General features: G+C 41.1%; 1 protein-coding gene across 2 annotated transcripts; it reads left to right on the forward strand.

Annotated features, from left to right (window-relative positions):
- Positions 1 to 5790: 5790 nt before the first annotated feature.
- Positions 5791 to 23437, forward strand: synpra (synaptoporin a). Of its 2 annotated transcripts, XM_020086974.2 has the most exons (7): positions 5857 to 5950; positions 6082 to 6147; positions 9370 to 9503; positions 20033 to 20157; positions 21288 to 21486; positions 21601 to 21792; positions 21939 to 23437. In XM_020086974.2, the coding sequence occupies exons 3-7, from the start codon at positions 9447 to 9449 to the stop codon at positions 22188 to 22190; spliced, it is 825 nt and encodes a 274-aa protein (XP_019942533.1). In that variant the 5' UTR covers positions 5857 to 5950; positions 6082 to 6147; positions 9370 to 9446; the 3' UTR covers positions 22191 to 23437. The 2 variants fall into 2 exon arrangements, with proteins under 2 accessions (XP_019942532.1, XP_019942533.1); XM_020086973.2 differs by lacking the exon at positions 9370 to 9503 and having other exon boundaries at positions 5791 to 5950.
- The last annotated feature ends 794 nt before the right edge of the window (positions 23438 to 24231 follow it).

Below are 24231 nucleotides of genomic sequence, written 5' to 3' on the forward strand. Positions count from 1 at the left end.
ATGGATGGATTTTGATGAAAAAATGTTAAGATGACTGATATTTATGAGTGGTGGCATTTTGGTGCAGATCCAAATAAAAGATCTAGTGAACTTAAAGGTGGTTTCTTAAAGAGACTGTTGGGCCTTAATGGAGGTATATCATAATGTTCACTGCACAATCTCTTTCTCAGATTTTTCCAGGTGCATTTAAATTTTTGACTTGCAGTGCATTGTTAGACAAAATAAAAAGGAGGCTATTGGGCACCTAATGTAAATATAAACTGTATATGTAAAGTGCTAGGCTCTTAAAAAGACCACAGAGGGCGCTATAAATCACATAGTTCATTGTGGTATGCAAATAAATTTGTCAGAGCCTCAGATACTCTAATGACACAGGTTTGGATCTGCCACGTATTCATCATATCAAATAATGTAAGTTATCTTGTAGAGAACAAAATTAAAACTACCAATGGTAAAATTTACAGCACAACTTAATAGGACGTTATGTAACGTCAGACCCCTCTGACCGACTGCCTGAAGGTATGAACATTGCTCCTGGGATGGATTTGTTTTTTTATGCAAACTGAGAAAGTGTGATTCATGTTCACATCCGGTCAACACTGTGCACCAGTAAACATTGTGCAACAGCACTGCAGCATGCGAGATGTGTAAACAGCGGACTGAGTGGAAAGCATTCACTACAGGACAGGCAGCTGATAATTGGCCGTCATTGTCACAACATACTGTTACCCAATGCCTGCTGGATTAGTTGCCTAGCAACACATTGCATAAGTCTGTTATCATCCTAAATTTCCCTTTGCATCAGTCCTCCAACTGCTGACATACAATGGATCCTGGGCAGGAAAATATACCTGACCCTGATGTTTACACACCAGGGAGAGTGTGTGTCAACGCCACAATATTCCTGCATTCTTGTGCTTTACACAGCGACCATGTTACTGGAAATGAAACGTGCTGTTATCGCCTTTTAGCTGTGATCATTTCACTCTGAACACGTTCTCACTTTACAGCAGACACCAAAGTGTGAGAGCGTGAAGAAAAACCCTTCTGTTCTTTGCAACGAAATCTGAGGATGCAATCTACAGCACTGTCATACCAACCATGATTACTTACAAGTCCGCCTCTTCAATCTCCCAATTTTTGTCCGCTGCTTCACATGCATCCACTCTAACAGCTGAAAATTCTCCGTACATGCGTCTTCAGAAAAGAGGCAGGCTCCTTTGGCCATTGAAAGTGGTTTCCATCTATTCCACGAACTTTGGGGAACTTGGAGTAGACAGAGTAAAACAAGACTTAGTGTTTACATCCACTTGCAGCTCTGCGAGGCTGTATTTATCCATAAATCAGTTTTTAACACGCTCACATGGATACAACCTGCTTCAACTGGTCTGCACCTCTGAGCAGTGTGAGCCAAAACATGCCACATCAACATTAATTGTCACATTTTCTTTTTTATCACCAAAATTACCTTTTTGTAACAAACAGAGCTACTGATGATCATTAACACTTTTATTTCATCCTGTTAAGATGACTGGAATTTCCTGTTTATCCTGCCTCAATAAATCCTCTCTGGACCATATTTAAGTAGTCCAACACTTCTGCTTGTCTCCACCAGGTCCTCTCACATCACACCCAGACATCTTATCATCCAAACTCTGGCTTCCCATCAATTTTATTACCATTCTGTTGCATGTTTTTCAAAATGTTCTATTGCGTACAGTATATATTTATTATGTATTACTACTTTTTGGGATCCACACCAAAATTGATTAAATGGCTACTTTTCTGACACATATCGCATCCTAGTTTTCATGTAATGCTGCTTACTGACATACAATGAAAACGAAGGGGCGAAGGTGATAACACCTGTGACCACATGACAATGTCGGTTATCTTGGAGTTGTTCAATATCTTTGTAGCACGAAAGAAGAGTTATTTTTGAGCAACCTTCATTACTTAACCTCAGAAATCATACAGAGGTCTGGAGTTCTTATATTCAGCCGCGGGGAAGGAATGGAGGTAGGTGGCAGGTTTACACTGGGGATACAGTTTGGTCTTTTCTCCTCCCTCATCCCATCAGATCACCTACTGACAGACGTCTGAGTATTAGTAAACCCTGCCACTGAACTAAAGCAGCTTCACTTGTTATGGAGACAAAAGTGCTTCTTGTGTCTTCATCACATGACAACAACTACACCAGCTATCTGTCTCTGTCTAAAAGTGACTTTGAGAATGAATACTCTCTTCCCATGGTTGTCTCTCCTCCCCCTCTCAATGTCTCTCTATCATGCTACAGTTAATCCTGATTATGTACTCTGTTTAACCAGTGAAGAATGAGACCAGTGCTAATGCCATTTTACCCAGAAACAGTTCCAAAGCCCGTCTTTTGTTCCGGTATCTAATCACGTTTCATTGCTTTGTGTCGTCACAGGCGTATGAGGATAGGTTTAATTAACGAGCGAGTGTGAAATATATGAATCCATCCAAATTCGGCCAACTGTGACATTTAACTGAGGATAATGAGCAGAGCACATTCAAGTTTGCCTGAGTCTCAAACCTATTTTCTGTTGTTGTTCACCTAAATGACAGTTATTGTTTATCTAACCTTCTAAGGATTCTTTCCATATGTTAACCCTTTTGTCTCTTCATGCGATTATAACAATTTAAAAGACTAAATTTCTGGTTGCCATGGATGTTTCTGCAACCAAGCATTTGTAACCAATGTTGCATTTGAAACTGCATCAGCACCATGAGGATGTGGACATGCTCTGGCAGCAGCTCCAGCTCAGCAGTAATTGCTGTGGGGTCCCGGCGTGTTGCATTGTTGGATGAGATGGATAAGTGGCTGACCTAGTCTCTGTGCTATAATTCCTCTGTGTGTCACAATTTGAAAGAGGATTAACCAGAAGAAGAAGAATGGTGATTGCTCCAATACTGCTGCTCTGCTGCCTGGTGGATGTGTGTGATGAGGCTCGGGGGCCAAAATGCATGCATGTCCTGCAGAAAGAATGTGCATCCAAACTCTGCATCTTCCTCCATGCTTATTATCTGCTGCTCTATTTCCTCTTGTGCTCTGTCTTTAACACACACACACACACACACACACACACACACACACACACACACACTGGCCTTTAGCTACGTTACCCAGGTGTGTTCCTGCCTGAGTCTGCATTATCATGAAATGCATTTTGACACCTGTCTCTATAAGTCACAGGTTATTCCCCATTTCCCCCCTCAAGCAAGGAAATGAGGTTGCTTCAGCACATATATATACAGTAACAGGCTGGTGACAGGTAACGGACAGGAAGTTGGTTACGCAGCTAAATACCAGTTGTACATATTTTGAAACACACTGCAGATTAGTGTAGAGATGATTGGCTACATCATCTGGGAGCCAGGTGCTTTGTGTCTGTAGATTTTTATTCCCCATGATGAATTCAGATGTGACAGCAGCTCTTCACTGTTGGTGTGTTCACAGTGATTTGTGCTTCAAATAGTCATATATTCCCAGACAGGACACTGAGTCAAAGCTATGAAATATGCACTAAGAGTATTGCTGCATATTATTACACACTCAGTTTGCATACTTTGAGACTCTCTGACATTGTCAGTTCCATAGCCGATTGTCCTTCCACTTATCAGAGCTCGAGTTCAGGTCACAGAGGCAGTAGCCCAAGAAGGGTATCCCAGATGTCCCTCTACCTAGCCTAGCTTCCCAGCATTTCCTAGGGGACCCTAAGGCTTTCTTAAGCCAGATGGGATATGTTGTCCCTCAAGCGAGATCTGGGTCTACCACGGGGTCTCGTCCCAGTTTGGCTTGCTGGTACACCTCCAACAGAAGACCTCCTTTCAACACGAAGGAGCAACGATTCCAAAGGGAAAAATTGCTGATGAAACAGGTGAAACCTTGCCCAGAATGGACAAAGCGGAAGAATTGTGGTAAATGAGGTGATGATTGACTTTTCATTTTCCTGTAATTGGCACATGTAGCCATAGCAGCTGCTGTTTGATTAAATGCACATAAGATCATGTTATATCAGTTTGGTAAACTAGGGTAGCAGAATTAACATTTCTTCATATGGAAAAAGTTAAAGGTCAATTTGACTTAACCAAAAAAAAAAACAATCACCATCCTATATAGCACAGATTTCTTTCTCTGCATAATATTTCCATGATGTCATGCAGTGCAGTCAAACGACAGCCCGCCATGAAATCCAGTCGATTTGGCTCATAATCGGAATCAGATCCTGAGTAAAAGGACGAAATACACGAGACTCGTTCTTCTTGCTCTGATCCTGATTTCCTATGGTGAAAATATTAGCCAATCAGATTCAATGATTCCTTAATCGCATGGACAGAACCCTTCAGGCAGGCAGTGTGTGTACTTGTGTGTGCCTGTGTGCATTAGAGGGAGAAGGGGAAAGAGACGGTGCAGGGGGGAATTTAAAGAGTATAGGCGAAGAAGCGATAGGGGCGATGCTGTAAAATTAGTCACGCTGTCAGAGCAGTTTGCACTTGGCTTTACAGTGTAGCAGACTCAAGGAAGCACCCCTCCAGTCTCTCTCTCTCTCTCCCTCGCTCGCTCTCGCTTGCTTGCTCTCTCTCTGCCTGGGAGAACTCATTAGACGACTAACTGACTGAGCTTCTGCATCTGAACAAAACAGCAACTAGTCCTACAAAGTTTCCTGAGTGTGTGTGTGTGTGTGTGGCTCCCTGGCTGGTTCCTGGTTGTCATAGATTGCATTAACCTGCAAATGTTATTCATGTTTCCAGCGGGTAAATGTTGTGACTTATTTGTTACAACTACTGCTACTTGAAGGTTTAGTCAGTAACTAGTACCTCTGTCAGTCTACAAAGAATCCGGCTACACAAATAAATTTAAAGAGACACCCTGAAATTGATGTTGTTGACATGTTTCCAAATCATAGACTATATAAAGATGGATGACGAGTCTCTACTCCCTCCACCATCAGATGCAACACAACCTACTTCATCCACTCATGTTGCACTAAGGCCAGACAAGATGCTACCCTGTCTCGCTATCACTTCTTGAGGTACAAAGTACTATTACAAGATGGGAGGGGAAGAGGCTAGCTGGTTAGCATCTTAATTTTGGTAGACTTCTGCAGAACGGTGCTGTCTGTGATATAATCTTTGTAAATCTTCGAATGTCAGCGCAATGAGAAGCCTTTTTTCTATCGGGACACAACTCTTTTTCTTATTTCTTTGTGTCATGAGAAGACAACAAAGATTTTATCATCTTACTCTTGTCAGAGTGTTACATTAAAGCAAGAATTAAAACTTAATTTTGTTTTCTCAGCATAAACATGACTTTTCTTCTTTTAGAGAAGAGGTATTTGGAAATATTATTTTATGAAGTCAAGTTCGTTTGGATACTATGGCTATTTTCATGATCAAATATACTAACTGAATGTTATGTTTGTTTAATGGATGTCTTATTGCTGCAGCTATAGCCGCCTACTGTCAGTTATTAAAATGATTATTATGATTATGATTCATATTATCATCATATGGGCCATTCATCTGTATTGTTTTAAAACACATCACTTAAAGCCTTGAGACTAAGCAGGAGCATGTAGGCACAGTCATTTTAGCTTAATATCATGCTGATGTATTGGAAGTTAAAAACATAAAATAACAAGTTTGTTCCCTCCAATCGAAAAAAAAACATGGAGACGTCAGTCTCTCTTCTTTCAATCCAACCTCGTGTCCACGGCAAAGTCTTTCCCCCAGAAGAAGAAAAAAAACGAAGAGCGCTCGGCTTTCTCCGGTCAGAGTCGGAATCGGAGCCGAGAGGGTCCTGTCTGATACGCGCCACGGTCTCGTCGTCAATCTGGTCTTGTCTTGTGGTTTGAGATTGTTTACATCCAGTTCACCGAGTGAGAAAGAGAAGTATCCTCCTGCTGAAATGGACACCGCCAATCAGGTGCGTAATTTAACGTAATAAAGGTGGTTTTGACGCAGAGATGTGCGTAATTATGCTCTAAATTGGCCAACGTGTCGTTAATTGATGATAGAAATGACAGCGCTGCTTTCCTCTCTCTGTGTCTCCTGCAGCTTGTATCTGTGGGGACGTTTCAGGTTCTGAAATTGCCTCTTGGATTTATTCGGGTTTTGGAATGGGTGAGTTGAACTTTGCTTTTTTGCATGAAATAACTTCACTGATCAATGTAAATACATGAAGGAATCATATTATATAATGAAACATATATGATGTGATGAGTGTCTACGTGTTTATCTTGATAAATCCCTGCACCTTTGTGGTGAAATTAAAATTGATCTCATCTGCTGGCTTTTGCGCGTAAATGTCGGTGTTAGTTTGGCTTACACACAGTAAGCGGACCTTATTCCCGCAATCATCTTCACCATGACTAAATGGCTCAAGTTTATGTAAGGATCCACAGCTCCGTGGGAACCAAAGGGCACTGGAAACCCGTTATGAAGCGTTTCAGTTGTGCGTATTTTGGATGCGTTATTGCGCCAAACCCCCTGCGTTTTGTGTGCCAGTCCACCAAGGATATTGTCCTATTTCCCCCCGAGTGAAATTATATATATGAGGGATGAAATGTGGGAACGGGGTGTCCTCGCTCTGACTGAATCAAAGCTTTACTACCTCTGTCTGTGTGGGTGACTCTCGTGTTTATTGTACAGTGCAGAGACGCCTGAGGAAAAAAAAGAGATAAGTGATTTCCTTTGATGTGAGTTTAGAGAAATTAGCCATAGAGGCTATTCAGTTCTCTCTCTCTCTGTCTCTCTCTCATTCTCTCCCTCTGTCTTATATTTTGTGAGAACCATTTTAAGGATAGATCCACAGAGTGAGGACATTTTGGCCCGACTCACTTTTTCAATGGGTTGTTTGAGGGTTAAGACTTTTTTAGGGTTAGGGTTAGAATTAGGTCAGGGATAGGCATTTAGTTATATTATGTCCATGAGTGTCCCCAATAAGATAGAAGCACCAACTAGTGTGTGTGTGTGTGTGTGTGTGTGTGTGTGTGTGTGTGTGTGTGTGTGTGTGTGTTTGTGTGTGTGTGTGTGTGTGTGTGTGTGTGTGTGTGTGTATGTGTGTGTGTGCCACTTTTATAAATGCCATCAAATGTGCAGAGACTCTCCGCCCCAGAAAAATCTAATAAATGCAGATTTATTTATTTTTGCATGCGAAGGGGAGTAAGCCCTTTCACTCAAACCCACTGTCATCAGACACATTTTAGCTGAGATAGGTCAGATGTATGTTAGTGAGGTGAGTCCCCGAGTGCATCTGTTTTGTGTGTTTGATCAGATTCGCTGTGATATTTGTGGGCTGAAGCCAAAGAAGAAAGCGGACGATCCAGAGCACCATTCGATGATGAAGATAACACTCTGTCATATCTCCCTCTGTGTGTCTTCATGTGTGTGTGTGGCAGATGGGCAGCATGTGTGATTGTGTGAGCATGACTGCACACTGTCCTGTGACATCCGGTGACACACTGATCCACCAATCACCTGACAGAGCTCAATAAGGTGCAGGGCCATTTCTAGAAGGAGAGTTGCAATATTCCTGCTTGGATGATCTTGCTATGAAAATAAAAATATACATGAGAACCTAATTTTAAAGTTACAGTGGGTAGAATTTTGTGATGTCTAGTGTTGAAATTGCATGTTGCAGCTGCATATCCCTCACCTCACCCTCCCCTTCCAATCATGAGAAAGAAACTGTGGTAGCCTTTAATTGTCATGAAAACTCAAAAGGTGTTTAGTTTGTTCAGTCTGGACTAATGTAAAAAACATGGCGGCCTCCGTAGAGAGGACCCCCTCGATGTAAATATTAAGTATTTTAATATAAAGGGCTTTTTCTGGTGTAAAGAAAACTACAATTCATACAATTTAATGAAATGAAATGAAATGAAATTAAATAGTGAGGATTGTTCTACATAAAATTTCTGCCAATACTTTCCGTTCACCTAAATCTTACCCACTGGACATTTAACATTTTACCATTGCCATTCACACAAGCTGACGCGATAGACAGGTATTTATAATTAACTCTAAAGGTAATCAGTCTGACATTGGATGGACGTTTACATGGACACCAATATTCTGTGTGAAAAAATAAGACACTGCCACGTGAACAACATTTTGTCATTACCTTAACCTGAATACGATCATAACCATAACCAAACTAAGACTATTCTAACCCTTGTCGCATTATGTCGATATGTATACGTCTTCATCACATTATAACGTCCTATTGGAGTCTTCACAGTATTTTGCAACATTGACATACGGCACTGGGTTTGAGTGAAACAAGTTGTAGGATGAATTTTAATGTGAGACATAATCCGACTATGCTGGGTGTATTGGAATATGGATGAAACATTCTATTAGCAGCTCATATAAACATTATAATCACATATTATTCATAATAGTTCAATTGTCAGATCATTGGTTCCCATGTCAACGTGGTCACTGAAACTAACTAGCCAGCATTATGATGGACGTTTACTGTATAGCAAGACTAAGATAATTGTCGCATGATGTTTGGTTTCACACTTAGGGTTTTCCAAGAAACAGACTAGACATCAGAAGAAGTCACACAGGCAGAGATTCCAGGAAGTAGTCCGAAAAAACTGTCCACAATCCCAACAGTTTGGAGATTATAGGCACTGAGATATTTGTATCTTCAGTGTTTCTGTCTGGAAGTAGCATATAAAATTATGTATTTATTATGTAATTAACTTTTGCAGCTAATTAAAAACCAACAGCTAGTGAGTTAAAATTTGATCCCTGTTCATTTTAAAGATGATCATCAACAGCATCCTGCACCCAGCCTGAGATACATGCAGCTGACCTTAGACTGAGTAGTGTGAAACCATGAAACACTGCATTGTGGGTTTATAACAATCATGCTTCATTACCTAAAGGCCTGCAGTGAATTTCTTTCCACATTACAACACCAGCAAAAAAAAACACATGTCTGTCAGTTTGGTTTGTTTACACGGCTCCAAGCACTAAAGGTTTTTGTCCGGGCGACGATTGACATTTACCTTGTTAATAACAATGAACCCTCGTCTGTATGGCTGACTGGTCATCAGGACAAACATGGAAGAAAAGGTTGTTTTAACTTTGGTGTAGATGAGTGGGTTTCTTACTGCTTCAGTCAGGACTGCACATGGACAAGGCAAATTCATAATCAACCATGTCTGCAGGAGATTCTCGAGGAGGGTTTCATAGCTCTCTCTCTCTCTCTCTCCCTCTCTCTCTCTCTCTCTCTCCCTCTCCCTCCCTCCCTGTGTGTGTGTATGTATGTGTGTGTGTGTGTGTGTGTGTGTGTGTGTGTGTGTGTGTGTGTGTGTGTGTGTGTGCGTGCAGTTCTTGCCTCGTTTGGCACACTGTCAGTAGCTGGCATATTCTGCTCCAAACAGCTGTAAGGTCTCCTCCTCTCCACCATGGACCAACTCATGCAGAAGCTGTCCTTTGAGATGCGCCCAAACTCTTCACTGCAAGTGTGTGAGCGTGCATGTGTGTTTTTCTTTATGAGTGTGTGTGTGTGTGTGTGTGTGTGTTTGAGAGAGGGATGGAGAAGGAGAGAGGGAGAGCAAATATTGTTCAGTTGATTGAGCACATGATGCAAATAATATACATGCATTTGTTATGCACTGAAACATTGTCGTGGCCATTGTATCATCTCAAACTGTACAAATTTACAAGCACTGTATCGACTCTGTGGCTTCTTGTACTAAACTCGGACTTATGAGTCACAACCAATGAGTCTGGCATGAGTCTAATTTATGAGTAAGGGTCCTCCTCTCATCCAAAACCCACGACTGACCCACTGTCTCATGATGTCATCCTCAGAACCTTACTGTACACTGTTTAGTTTGCATCAGAGTGGGCAGAGAACTGTGTTTGTGTGTGTGCCAGATAAATCTGTACCACAATAAAAGGTCATTTGCCACAAGGGGTTCCACCACACTTTGGACCTGACTCAGGAATTTACAAAAAATCTAAACTTTGAATAAGCCAATTTCATTCTGGATCAGCAGTTTACAATGATAACATGAGCAAACTTGTCAACAGTCTTTGAAACAGTGCACCCAACAGAAGGGTATTGAGCCAGGCATGAGAGAAAAAAACTAAGATGTTTTTTATTTTGCATTAAAATAAAAAGATACAATTTTGAGAGTGAACTTGAAATTTCAAGATGAACATTAAACATTTAAGAGAACATTGTTATAATGTTATAGCATATACACGTATATGTGTGGGAAACTGATTACCATATGTGTTATAATCAGTAGTAGGATTTATGGAGATTGTACAGAAAACGCATCTGTTCAAAAGGACAAACCACACAAAGAAATTTGTGCAAACCGGTAATGGACAGTTGCAATGATACCAATTTGTACCAACACTTAGATGTAACACCGTGGCAGCTCACAAAGCTGTCAGTCCCTCCTCTAACTGGATTTGATGTTGCAGAGGAGTTGACTTTATTCAGTGTTAAGAAACTCCATCCTCTCATTTGTTTTTATTTTGCTATACTGAGTGGCAACTCTTCTCAAGATAAATCATCAGCTGGTCACGATACGTCAAATTCAGATTTAATCAATATTTTGAGTTCAGTAACCTCATAGCTCTAGGTCAACTCCATTTTTTAAATCATGTAGTTTGTGAAAAAACCACACACTCAAGCTACAGAGAAAATGTAGGTTTTCTGTTTTAAGTAACTATAAAGGTCAAAGTATAACAACTCATGCACTGCTGTACATATTCATGGAAATGCCCTTGGAGTTGTGCTGTGTTATTAGGCCATTCTAAATAGTAAACAGATATGTGAGACCTATTACTATATTCATCATGAAATCTAAAAAAAAAGTCTCATTAGTACAGACAAATGCATGCATGGATCCCTTTTTTCAAACACGACACAAAGTGAATACTCTATACTATAACAGCACCACATTATAAAATGAGCAAGACTAGAATTACGTTTGTAGTTATGCAAACCCTCACATGAGTGAAACACACTACAGAAGAAATAGATTTTTGATCCAGTGTGATTTGCAAAATTAGATGTATCTCTTCTTATCTCTTCTTAGAAAAAGCAATCTCTCTCTTTCTCTCTTTTTCTGTCTTTGCCACATTTTGTGGTTTTTTTCATTGACCTATCATCTTGTGCTACAAGGGGTTTTCACAAATGTCTGCACAATATTCACAATAATAATAGTGCAGGGGGCTAGGCGCGCACACACACACACACACACATATACACACGCACCAAAGGAAAATAAATGAAAGGAGGGAGATGCAGAGAGATTGGCGACAGCTGCTGACAGCAATCGCTACACACTTGTCAGGTCAATGATCTGAAATAACTCATCTCTTTTTGACAAGAGGAGTAATGCTTGAGGAAAAAAACTACACCTTTTAAATGATTCAAAAGATGGCGTCAATCTTCGAATATTCATTTAAACAAACATCTCTGTCCACCTGTGTCAGGCAGGTGACCGTGAGCATCACTGATGTTTATATAAGCTAAATCAGTATAGCAAGGTAGTTCACCTCTTTGTCAGGTATTGTTTAAAAAATATTTTTTGGCAAAAATCCCAACATGCTCTGCAGCTGGTGATCTGTCATCTCTGATATCTGTCAGTCAGTAACTACAATGTCTGGTATCACAAAACTTTTTGTGTCTGACATTCCCTCCTCAAACAACTCTGCAAAATATCCACAAACACATCAACATCATCTGACGCTTTTTGTGAGTTATAATAATGTTTACTGCAGGTATTCAAATAATGTGTATATTTTAAATTTGTTAATTAAATCTACTGTGCAACATGCAACATTTGTTCAACACCACAGAGTGGGGAAATTTAAGCTTTTATGGGCAGCCTCTCGCCCAAGATCAACTGGGATTTACATCAGCTTCACCAACAACCCTCAAAGTGTAAGCGGTATAGATAATGGATGGATGTCAAACGTTGTTTTTTGCGCCGTTAACTTGTTGAACTGTGTGTGGCGCGCTTTGCCCCGCTCGAGACGTTGTTCAGTGGACTGGGTTGGATCTTCTTTCTCTTTTTTTGGTGACATTTCATGTGAACAACTGACTGTGAGTCGGTGGATATCTTTCAGGAGTCAATGAAGAGTCTGAAATAGACAAGATACTGACTCCCAAATTGTCCCTAATGACTGTGCTGACACTGTATGAATGATGTCTGATAGAAAGCACTGCATATACAAGTGCTGTACTAATCTGAATTGTAAGGCACATTGAATAAGACTGAGACAGAGTGCTACATACATACAATACAGTCCATTTAACTTGACTGTATAAGTCAGAGTTGTTATTTCATTTGTTATCTAATTAATGTGCCCATTTAGTGCTACTTTCTTTAACCTCATCTGTTCCTCTAATGATATGATGTTTACATTTGTTTGATGGGGTTGGTATTAGTTGTAGAATGTAGCTGATGAACAGTTTGGATGTTTGGACGTGGGCTGTCCTGACCCATCAGTTCAGAGCTGGACCTCTGTCTCCCTCTCGCTCCCTCTGTCTTCATCTCCCTCCCTTTGTCTCCCTCTGTCTCCCTCTCCCTCCCTCTGTCTCCCCCTGTCTCCTGAGAGGATGGTCCACCATCTGTGACTCAGACGGGGAAAAGGTTAGCCTGTCTATTCCTGTAGGTGGACATGTCTGATCAAATGGGACAACACACACACACGCAGAGTACATATGAGCGGTGTGGAGAGGCAGTATACATGGACAAGAGCATGTAGAATAGGAACTGTCATAAAAATACATGGAGATTTTTGTCTCCTTGCTTGTGGTCAGAGCGAGAATAGAAGGCAGAGAAATAGAGGGAAACATGAATGTGGGTTGCACCAGGCAAAAAGCGCTCCCTGTGCAAGGAGGGATTAGCCACTGCTAAAAGAGCTGCTGATTTGAGCTTTTCACATGAAGGCTTGAGGATGTCACCTCTTTGTGTGAAGATGTGGGATTTTCAGCCAAGATCAATTTCACTGAAGTATCAACGGATCAGTAGCTGATCTAGGATTTTCTAAATCAGCGGCCATAAGGGGTCACAATTTACACATAGGGGCTAATTCCATGCACTATTCCTGATTCATCACATTTAAAGGTCCAGTGTTTAAGATTTAGGTGAAAGGGATCTATTGGCAGAAACCTATTGTAGAATAATTCTCATGATGTTTTCACTAGTTCGTTTCATCTAAATCATATGAATTGTAGTTTTCTTTACCCCAGAAAAGGCCCTTTATATTTAAATACATTTACATCAAGGGGACCCTCTCAACGGGGGCCACCATGTTTTTTACATTTGTCCAGACTGGAACACATTTTGAGTTTTTATGACAATTAAAGGCTACCACAGTTTCTTCTTCATGTTTGGAAGGAGAGGGTGAGGTGAGGGGTGTTCAGCTGCAACATGCAATTTCAACACTAGACATCACTAAATTCTACACACTGTACCTTTAAGTCATTCCTTGTTTACTATTAGTTCTGTAGATTTGAGCAAAGCCACACATCATTGAATATGTGTTCCTTGTTCAAGCACATTGTGTACTCCCAAACAGCATATAGAGAAAACAATATCATATTTATTGTTATTATTGTTTTTGTTAAAAAAGAAAGAAAAGACAACTGACAGGACAGGAGCACTTCAGGGGGCCAATCAGAGTTAAGCAGTGCCAGTGCCACACTGGCCTGCATCTGGATCTGCCCCTGAAGCTCCTCTGTTTGATGAGAAGGGGAAACCTTTTGTCTTAGGTGTGGAAGAGGGAATTCAATTGTCAGGGTGTCCTCTAATGCATTTATTCTGCAACATTAGAAGTTGTACAATTCAAATTCAATTTTCTGGTCATTTTAAAGTCTAAAATGTCTAAAGTGTGTATTTCTCATAGTGATCAGTTTAAAAAAGATTTAAGCAAAACAAAACAATCACAAAAAATAATATATGCGAGTGTTGTTTTCCCTGATGTCTCCATTGTGTCAAAGTTCAGTTGAAATGTGCGTCTGACTCTATTTTTAATTCTGATGCCTGCTTGGTGTTTGGTTTTGTGTTTATCTAGCTAGCATAAAATTGCTCATGTTTGCACACTGGCAGACCATAGCAGTAAGAGCAAGTGAGACTCTGAGTGTGTAGCGTGTGTGTGTGTGTGTGTGTGTGTGTGTGTGTGTGTGTGTGTGTGTGTGTGTGTGTGTGTCTAATGCTTCTGCCTGAGTGGAGAGAGTGAGATATTTTTACTCCATGTACACACACACAGAGCTCACACTCACATCTCAGTCCCTGGACACTCAAACACACATGCACAGAGGGGGGTACGCACACACATGCAACCATGCACACACAAAAACATGGCAATGCTGTATAACTACACAGGCGTGAATACACATGACAAATGCAAACAGATTGGAGATGTAGTGTTTAGCAGCAAAGTCAGTCAGTCCATTATTTCTTCTCAGGCCATCAGATCCATATTGTTTTTAATGAGTCTCATCATTGGGGCCATTCTGCTGATAGGCCATGATCACTTTGATGATGATTCACAAAATGCATAACCCTGTTAAAAACCAAATACAACATACATTTTCCGATTATTTTAAACAGTTATCTCTGATTCTGAATCAGACATCATCTCTCCACTGGCCTCCTGAACCAACTACTGTTAATAACTGTGTTGACATCTACTTCTGGGGACATTTATCAGCTAACTAAACCAGCTGCCTTTCCTCTGTAGTAAACAAAATCAGTCAACACAGCTGTCAGGCAAGTTGGGGTCTTAGTATCTTGCCCTGGGGTAACTCAGCATAGGGAATGGGAGAGAGTGGGATTGAACTGTCGTCCCTCCAGTTAGTGGACGACCCGGTCTTCCCTCTGAGCCTTGTTGGAAAATATCAGAATATTAATTCAAATTTTGACACTTGTCACTGCAACCAAAAAAAATGGACATACTTTTTTATATCTCACTATAAGATTGCAATTGCCATATTGTAATTTCTTGAGCCTCATAGATTAAATATATTTTGATATTATTATTATTTTCACATGGTCTCAACTTTTCCCATTTCAAGTGTTTAGAGTAGTTTGATATTACGGTTTGCAGGATAAGCACTTTGAAAGAGATATGCCTCCCTTCTCAATCTGTCTCACTGTTTCATCCGGCTCTTATTTTCTGTGAGTGTCCTAGATTTTCCCTCTCTCTCATTCAGAGGGGCTGATCATCTGAGGCATTTTTCTCCTCCTGAGGCAGCCACTTGACACTGCAACGACTGCTATTGACTTGAATAGAGCAGGTGGACGGTGTGTGTGTGCGCTGTGTGTGTGTGTGTGTGTGTGTGTGTCTGTCTGCATCTTCTTGACAGAAATGTCAAGTGCAGCTCATCAGTGAATGCACCTTTTAGCTCATCTGCAAGTTGGCTTGCCTCCTCACTCGCTGCTCTACCTCTGTCGCTTTCACGCTATCACGTCCTCTTGTTTAAACAGCTCCTCTGGTTTTTCTTGTTAGTTTGAATATTTTACAGACTTATATTCCTCATTCATCAGACCCAGGAGTGATTTTTCAGAGTTACATTGTGAGTCACAGGTAACATTGCGAGATAGGATGTTTTTCAACATTGCTCTCCTGAAGTCAGGCATGTTTAGGGAACTGATGTCTATGAGTTTGTCATATTTGGTGCAGTTTGATTGACATTCACATCCTGATCTCCTGATCTTATCAGTCATGATTGGACTACCAGCGCTGAATGCAAACAGTTCCACCTCATCGTTGGTCCAAGAAAAGAAATCTCTGCTCTTGCTTTGTTGTGTTTTCTGTAATCAAGAAACCAAAGAGACAATCTAGGGGCTGCTGGTCAGGGGATAGAGAAAGTGCTGCACATAGATGCAGTGTATGATTCTGTGTGAATTGGTGAACAGCAAAAAGTGTACTGTAAAGAGCTTTGAGACATCAAGACTCGAAAAAGCTCTATATAGATAGCGACCATTTACCATTTACAATCTGCTTCCTGTTTACACTGGCTCTCACATGCCCAGTGTACGTGAATGGTCACATGATGTACAGTTTCAGATTTGTTAGTCTGAATGGGAATTATTACTGATGCAGAGTTAGAACACTGATATAGATACCAGATTGTTTTAGTTTTAAAACGCCATCTGACGGTTGCTGAAGTCTGAAGCTTGATGATCAGTTTCATTATCCTGAGCCTCCACTTATCCACAGTCTTCATCCCTTTGAGCCTTCAACTTCACCTATGCTACATCCTCAGACAGAATCTTTGCAACCTTATCCACATCCATTACACATCTGTAGTACAAGATGTACTGTTACATCTTTGGCTGAAGTGCGAATACACCTTACTTTGATTTGGATGCAAACTTTGATCTTCACATGAGTACCAGGCTCCTCAGTGTTTGCAGGGAGAAGAGGGCAAACAGGGAGATGTTTCAGAGCTTTCTTTGCGCTGCAGACTGTTTTCATTCCTGCACTCAGGCATTTCTCCCTGTATCAGTCCCCCTCACTCTTTTTGCTTTCCCTCCCTCTCTCCCTCTGTATCTCTTGTTCCCCGAGGAGCCCAGCTGGGAGAGGCAGATAAACACACAGGGGCGCGGGGCTTAGCACCCACCCTCCTTCCACAATGCCACGCTCGCTCCTGTTCAAAGGCCCCAGCCAGAAGTGAGAGGGGCTAAACCCCAACCGAAAATCACAGGGAGAGGAGGCAGCTGTGGGAGAGAGAGAGGGACGGAGGGAGGAATAGAGAATTGTTTATCTGAGACTGTTTGTAATAATTAGGAGGGAGCATTTATTCTGATCACTTTTCTTCTACCATTTGTTTGTTGAGATACACATGTGCTACAGTCTGCATGCACAGTTTTTATGAGCTGCATGGGATTCAGCTGCTTACTTGAATATGTTAAGCGTGTGTGTGCGTGTAGCACCTCTCTGTGTGTTGTTTGTGACCTATCACTTACAAACACTCCAGTAAGGATTTCCCTGCAGATGTTCCAGCTGTGCACGTTGACAGCCACATATAAGCTTTATTCAGCCTCCACCTGAGGCCCGAAGGAAGTGGGAATTGGAGTTATTGGTTTATTTACAGTGTTTGGCTTTGAACTGAGCTGAACCTACTCACCCAGATCAGCCTCACAAAGCCTCACCTTGTATTTGGCATTAACACCCTTGTGAGCAGTCACCAGGGTTCAACAGACGAGAACTGGAGGAAAGTTAGGACAATAGACAGTGGTAAACCTTTTCATATCTCTCTTTGCTTGTGTGTCTGGATGTATCAGCTGTGACAATGCTATGATGTAACTGTAACTCAACCCATTCTGCAAACGCTTGCTGTTGTTTCAATTTGATTTGGATTACAGTCATGGTAAAAATCATCTGCCAAAATACTTACCAGAGAGTGGGAGACATTTAAAAGAAAGGATCACACAAAAATCATGAAAATTCAGGTGATAAAAAAATCTTAGATATTTGTATTATGACAGGGCTACATTAGCTGAGTGTATAATACATGGTCACCATGATGGGAATATCAGCATCCAGATTACATCACAAGCTTTACTATGAGCAGCAGCTGTATCTCATGCTTACCAGTAATATATAACCCTGGTACATTGATCTGTGGTTGGTGGTGTCACATTCTTTATGCTGACATGTGAGTTGTGAGTCTTTATGTATTCTGTCAGTGCTTTGTTGTACACATTTTGCTGCCTCACATTTGTGATGAATTTTAATCAAACGCCTCCTTGTTTGGTTCAGACTGTGAATGCAGACACTTGCATGAGACGAACATGCTCACACTATTATCTGTTCGCACTTCAGGAACGTGCTCACCATTGACTGCATATAAAGAGGCGCTCACACACATCTCCCAGGATGAGTGTGGGTATAGCTGAATGATCTCATTGCGCCCTCCTGAGGCCAAGGGGGGCATTGAGGCTGAAGACAAATATTCTCTACAGCTGCTGGCAAGCTGCACATCCAGCTGCCGGTAATATGGGAGAGGGGAGGCTCATGCTAAACAGGCGTCAGGTCTGATTATGGTGATCATGCTTGTGAGAACTCTTGAGGCAAGAGTCGCTTAATATGGAAAACTGGGTAGAAAGAGAGCAGGAAAGAGCGAGAGAGCATTTTGAAGGCAGAGGTGGTGTGTGTTTGTGCCTAACCCAACCTCAGCCCTAACCCCATATGGTAGGATTGCATTGCTATAAGGAAACTTTGTTTTTACACAGGGGCAATAAGTCAAAGAAAAAACAGTGAGTATATCATGTCCCTCAAGTTAAATATCAAGTTGAAATTGCACGCCATCCATAATGACGTAGGCCGTAGTGTTATTGGACTGGGCAGCAGTGGTAGGGACTGTAGGTGTGGTGAGTGAGAGCACACCAGTATATTTTAATTAAATTACTCAATAATATACATGCCTCTTTCAATCGCAGCATTCACATCATTGAGCATTTGTCTGAGGAAACTACTCACCACACCTACAGGCCTCACTTTCTACTCCAGGTTTAATGGACTATTGGGGGGGTTAACACATGGTTTTAGGGTTAGGGTTAGAATTAGGTTTAGAGTTAGGCATTTAGTTGTGATGGCTAAGGTTAGGGTATTCCACCACATTTCAGAGAGACATGTTGATTCACTGCATTCTGTTATAGTTACTAATTTGACAAATCATGTTGTGATCTTATAAAATATGATTCATTGTTGAAAACGAAACCACTCAACATTTTATTTATATTTACATGTGCTTAAAATGATCTTTTCCTTCTTTTCCAAATAATCTCAAGATTATATAGATGTCACTTGAAGGCCTCTATCATTTCAATTCATATTTACCATTATAAATTAAGTATATTATGGTAGCATTAGCTTTTTACACACATTTTTTTGATACTTTCTCATAGCTGAACACAAAAAGCTGTTTGTGAAGTTTTCAAGTGTCTTGCACGAGGAGCCAGTGAGCTGTTAATTCAAACTTTATTTGTGCACAATATATTCATCTTTTTAGTACACAAGTGCAAAGTGGCCAATCCTGCACATACCTAATGTCCTGTCTCAGCCTCCACTCTGTTTTATTTGTTGTTGTCACTGTAGATATATTTTGGTTATTGTTTCGTCAGTCATACTGTAGTTATATGGCCCATTGGATTTTTCTTTTTTTTTGTCTTCTCTACTTTCTCTCTCTCTTTCTTTCTCTCTTTTTTTATTTCTCTGTCTCTCTCACACCTCATGATAATCACGAAAGTGGTAGAATAATCGAGGACTGGAGGGACATGAGATTAGGAGAAGTAAACATTATACTACTCACACACACACACACACACACACACAGTGTTTCCTCAGGCTGTCTCTCCCAGCTTGTGCTTCATTATCAGAATACTTCTGGGAGCTCTGTAGCATATAAAAGCTGGATTATACTCTCCCCCTCTTCTATGTGGTTATATTTGCTCCACTTTTTTCAAATGTTTTTTTGTGGCTCTAACGTAGCGCTACTTCAATGATTCAATATGTTCGTTTTTTGACATTAAACAACACTTCAAACATTTACAGTGTATAATAAAAGGATACATGTTTAACTGTGTCTCTAGTAAAATACTAGTAGGATAAATAGACTGGGTGGTGGTAATCACATTAACAAAAATCTCAATCTCGCCTGTTGTCCTCCTAATGAGTCGGCTCATTATCTGCTCAGCAAATCTCTAAGCTGACAGCCAGCACTGTGCTCACGCCTCTGATCATGTGTTTCAGTAGAGCTGATGCTCTGATCTGAAGGTGGTCGTGTGTGTCACTGATACAGGGCTGAGGGAGAAAGATGTGGGTCTGACGACATTGTGACAGCATCACCTCATCATGAGTGGTTGTGTGTGAATGTGTGTAACTGACAATATAATATTTTGTGTGGATAATATGGCAGCATAGCTATGTTTTGCATGAGGTCGTCTATCTTCTGAGTTCCAGTTGTACTGTAGCAGGTATCTGATTTCTCTTGTATTATTTTGTGCAGCTTTTTGCCATTTTTGCTTTTGCAACATGTGGGGGCTATTCTGGGCAGCTGCGGGTTAGTGTGGACTGCATGGAGAAGGCCAGCAGCAACCTCAGCATCGGCATCGACTTTGCTTATCCCTTCAGGTGAGTGGGCTTCATTACGAGTCTTCAAAGTATGGTGGCAGGAATATGAATCTGTGTCGGACACTTACCCAGTAAATGATCAGTCACCTTGGTAAATCCAGCAAATGTCTTCCGTCAGTGTTCAATGTCTTTTTGCCTGCACGATGATCTGTTGTTGTTGATTAGGGCTGTGTGTATTTTGAACATGAATACTTCAGTGCAATTTGAACAAATTATTGTTTGTGACTTTTTTTTAACTTCTACACTTAAAGGTACAGTGTGTAGAATTTTGTGATATCTAGTGTTGAAGTTGCATGTTGCCGCTGAACACCCCTCCTCACCTCACCCTCCCCTTCCAAACATGAAAAAAGAAACTGTGGTAGCCTTTAATCGTCATAAAAACTCAAAAGGTGTTTAGTTTGTCCAGTCTGAACTAATGTAAAAAACATGGCGGCCTCCGTAGAGAGGGTTCCCACGATGTAAATATAAAGTATTTAAATATAAAGGGACTTTTCTGGGGTAAAAAAAACTACAATTCATACAATTTAGATGAAACGAACTTGTGAGGTTACTTCTAGATTTGTAGTCTGAGGTCCTCAGGTCTGTGACAACATGTAGGAAGTTAATTAATTTAAAAATAATGTATGTAGGAGTATGTGGGACCCTTTCTTTAAAAGCAGCACTTGAGAAGTTTTTTTCTGATCTTGGTAAAAGTGACTCTTTAATTTCACATCTATTCCATTTAGTTACCTAAAGTTAGATTAGGAAACTGAATTGCAATGGGGGCAATTCCCTTTATCTGCAATCTGAAAAGAAAGTAACTAAATTATCCACTTACTATAACTGCATCCAATGTTTATTCAGCAGATATCACAGGATCACATCTTAATGCTGCTTCACAGACAAACCCCCTAATCATGGTTTGCACACACACTGAAACCAGGTTTTGATGTAGCAAGAGAGAAGTGCCTGAAGAAATAATACTTTTGAAACACTGTGTTTGTTGAGCCAGATATGATATTTGTACTTTCCAGTGTTGAAAAACTAAAAAAATTTCTGATGAGAATAAACAACTCTGGGTAAAACATATAGTGGACCACCATTTTTATTAGGAGCTGAATTTGACCCCTGCAGGTTTCTCTGTGTGCCAGGTTGTACCAGGTGTCCTTTGAAGCACCCATGTGTGAGGGCATGATACGGGAACGCGTGTTCCTCATTGGAGACTATTCATCCTCCGCAGAGTTCTTCGTCACCATTGCTGTCTTTGCCTTTCTGTATTCTCTGATGGCAACCATCGTCTACATCTTCTTCAAGAATAAATACCACGAGAACAATCAAGCACCGCTCATTGTGAGTATTCAATCGCCTCTGACCTGGGATCTTTTTACAACGTGACTGTCAAAGGAATTGTTCGTCAGTTTGACATTTTTGTTCTGTTTTTCTCCTCTCTCGTCGTGCCATCAGGACTTTGTGGTGACAGTGGTGTTCTCCTTCATGTGGCTGGTCAGTTCATCTGCTTGGGCAAAGGCTCTGTCTGATGTGAAACTGGCCACTGATCCAGATGAGGTGCAGCTCCTCATCCCTGCCTGCAAAGACCAGACCAACAGGTGTGGCTCAGTGCACGGATCGCACTGGTCTGGGCTCAACACCTCAGTGGTAGGTTTGCGAGAGTCAGAATGTGCTTCCCAAACGGTTGGAATGAATGAGTAAATAAACCAGAAATGTTCGAGAGTATGCATCACTGAATAAAATTTCTCATCTGCCAGTTTCATATTGCTCTTCCTTGTTCTGATTCTCTTCAGGCATTTGGGTTCCTCAACTTTGTTCTATGGGCTGGAAATATCTGGTTTGTCTTTAAGGAGACTGGTTGGCACAAGGGGTCTTCCAGGTTGGCAGGCGGGGGATCCGAGAAACAGGCCGGCACCTTTAACCAGCAGCCCTACAACCAGGGAAGCTTCGACCAGACGGGGAGCCACAACATCCAGGGAGACCTCAGCCAGCCATCTGAGTACAGCCAGGTGGGAGGTCCCACCTCGTACTCCAATCAAATGTAGCCGTGCCTTTTCGTTTCACAAGTGGCACTTCGGCATTATAAACCAGGGCAATCTTTGGGGGGGGAAGAGGGGAGAAGAGTAGAGTTAATGTTCATTTTCAAATCAGTTTGTTATCAAACTGTCATCAAAAATGTGTCAAAGGTGTCCAAGTACAACCACTGTAGATAGAATAAGTAACGTTAGGTGTTGTACAAAATTACCAGACAAAGTGTTTTGCTCCACTTTCAGAAGTGTTGTTTGCTGAATCTTGTATTTCGTGTAGTTTGAAACACATTAGTGACACTTCCTGTCTCTGTGCTTGGTGATCGACATTTACTGTTTAGAAGGGATGTGTTTTTCAAAGTGGTTTGCACTCTATGGTGGAGGGGAAAAACTGCTCTGCGTTTCTAATGCTCTTCAACTTTTCAAGTGCATGATGTTGTATTTGTGCTAATATGCTCTTGTCAAAAGAAATCATCCATTTTATCTCTGAGAGTTTACAAATCCATAAATCCCTGACTCATTAGTGCAGGTCTGTATTTTGATCTGTATTGTTATGTTATTTTAATGATGGTTATTTCTAATTCAAATAAAAACTCAGAACTTGTTTTAGGGAGAGTTCTGTTACATTGTTTATAAATTCATGTCAACACATCAACATGGGGTTTCTAAAGCAATAACAGCATACTGGAAAAACACTATAAAGGGTCTGTGCAAGAAACAGCCACCACAAGATGCGGCCAGTGCAACTTGTTTCTGTTGCTATGGTTTTCATTCTTAATTGCATCTGCTATCACATTGTCATTTTATCTGAAAAGAAGGGTGTTGTCTACAAGTGTTTACAACTGTTTACAAGTGGCCGCTCTCGCTACACATTACTGTGACTGTTTTCTATGCTATCATCAAACTACTGTAAACTCATAGACATAAGTCGTACCACTCTAAAGCATGTGTAGAGTGGTGCTCATTTACACTTTTAAAGCCCAGCAAAAAAGCGCATCAGTCAGAGAATTTTTCAAAAAATATGTGCAATTGTAAAAAAGAATGGGTGATCTTTGGTTGCTGTTTGTATCGATTTATATGACTTGTGCAACCCTGTTTTTTGACCTCCTAAGCATGTGGCTTGCATTGGTGTAATAAAGCAGAGTGAACATCTATGTATGTATAATAGTCTGACGTCCATGATAAATGTCTGCGGGTAAATATACTTAGTGTAGATCATGATTTACAGGATTTCATTTCAATAAAGATGCACATATTTGTCCATAGTTAGTCTCCTATATCTGCTCTGATCTTTTTGTCTTGGGGTCTGACCTTTGACCTGTTGGTTACAGCAAAAACTGATGCTGCTTCTTCTGTCAGGTACAATGTGAAGTACAGACTGCTCCCTCTGGTGGTCATCAGATACAGTAAAGTACAGTATTTTCCAGACAGGCTTTAATGTACACAACCTTGTCAGTGTCCAACAACTTCTTTGTAGTTGCATTTCCTTTTTCAGGTTGCACAGGTAGTCCAGCTCCTCCAGGAAGGCCCGTCCATACATGCGGTCACAAGAAGGTTTGCTGTGTCTCCCAGCACAATCTCAAGAGCATGGATGAGACACCAGGAGACCAGCCGTTACACAAGGATAGCTGGACAGGGGGTAGAAGGGAATCAACCCAGCAGCAGGACTGGCATCTGCTCCTTTGTGCAAGGATGGACAGGAGGAGTGCTACAAAATGACCTCCAGCAGGCTACAGGTGTGCATGTTTTCTGATCAAACTCAGAAACTGACTCCATGAGGGTAGCATGAGTGCGCAACAACCTCTAGTGGGACCTGTGTTCACAGCCTAGCACCCTGCAGCTTGATTAACATTCACCAGAGAACACCAGAATTGGTAAGTTCGCTATTACACCCTGTTCTCTTCACAGATGAGAGCAGGTTGACACTGAGCATGTGTGGCAGTTGTGGTCTGGAGACACCGTGGTGTCAAACCGGTAGTGCTGGATGATGTTACAGGCCACTGCCAGTGGGTCAATGATGGTCTGGGGAGACATATCCTTGGAGAGTCACATAGGCCTC

Source organism: Paralichthys olivaceus, chromosome 2, assembly GCF_024713975.1.
Source record: "Paralichthys olivaceus isolate ysfri-2021 chromosome 2, ASM2471397v2, whole genome shotgun sequence".
Classification (NCBI taxonomy): Eukaryota; Metazoa; Chordata; class Actinopteri; order Pleuronectiformes; family Paralichthyidae; genus Paralichthys; species Paralichthys olivaceus.

Coding starts and splice junctions, on each gene's coding strand:
- synpra (XM_020086973.2), top strand. Junction 21,487..21,600: donor ACAATCAAGCACCGCTCATT/GTGAGTATTCAA, acceptor TCGTGCCATCAG/GACTTTGTGGTGACAGTGGT. Junction 21,793..21,938: donor CTGGGCTCAACACCTCAGTG/GTAGGTTTGCGA, acceptor GATTCTCTTCAG/GCATTTGGGTTCCTCAACTT.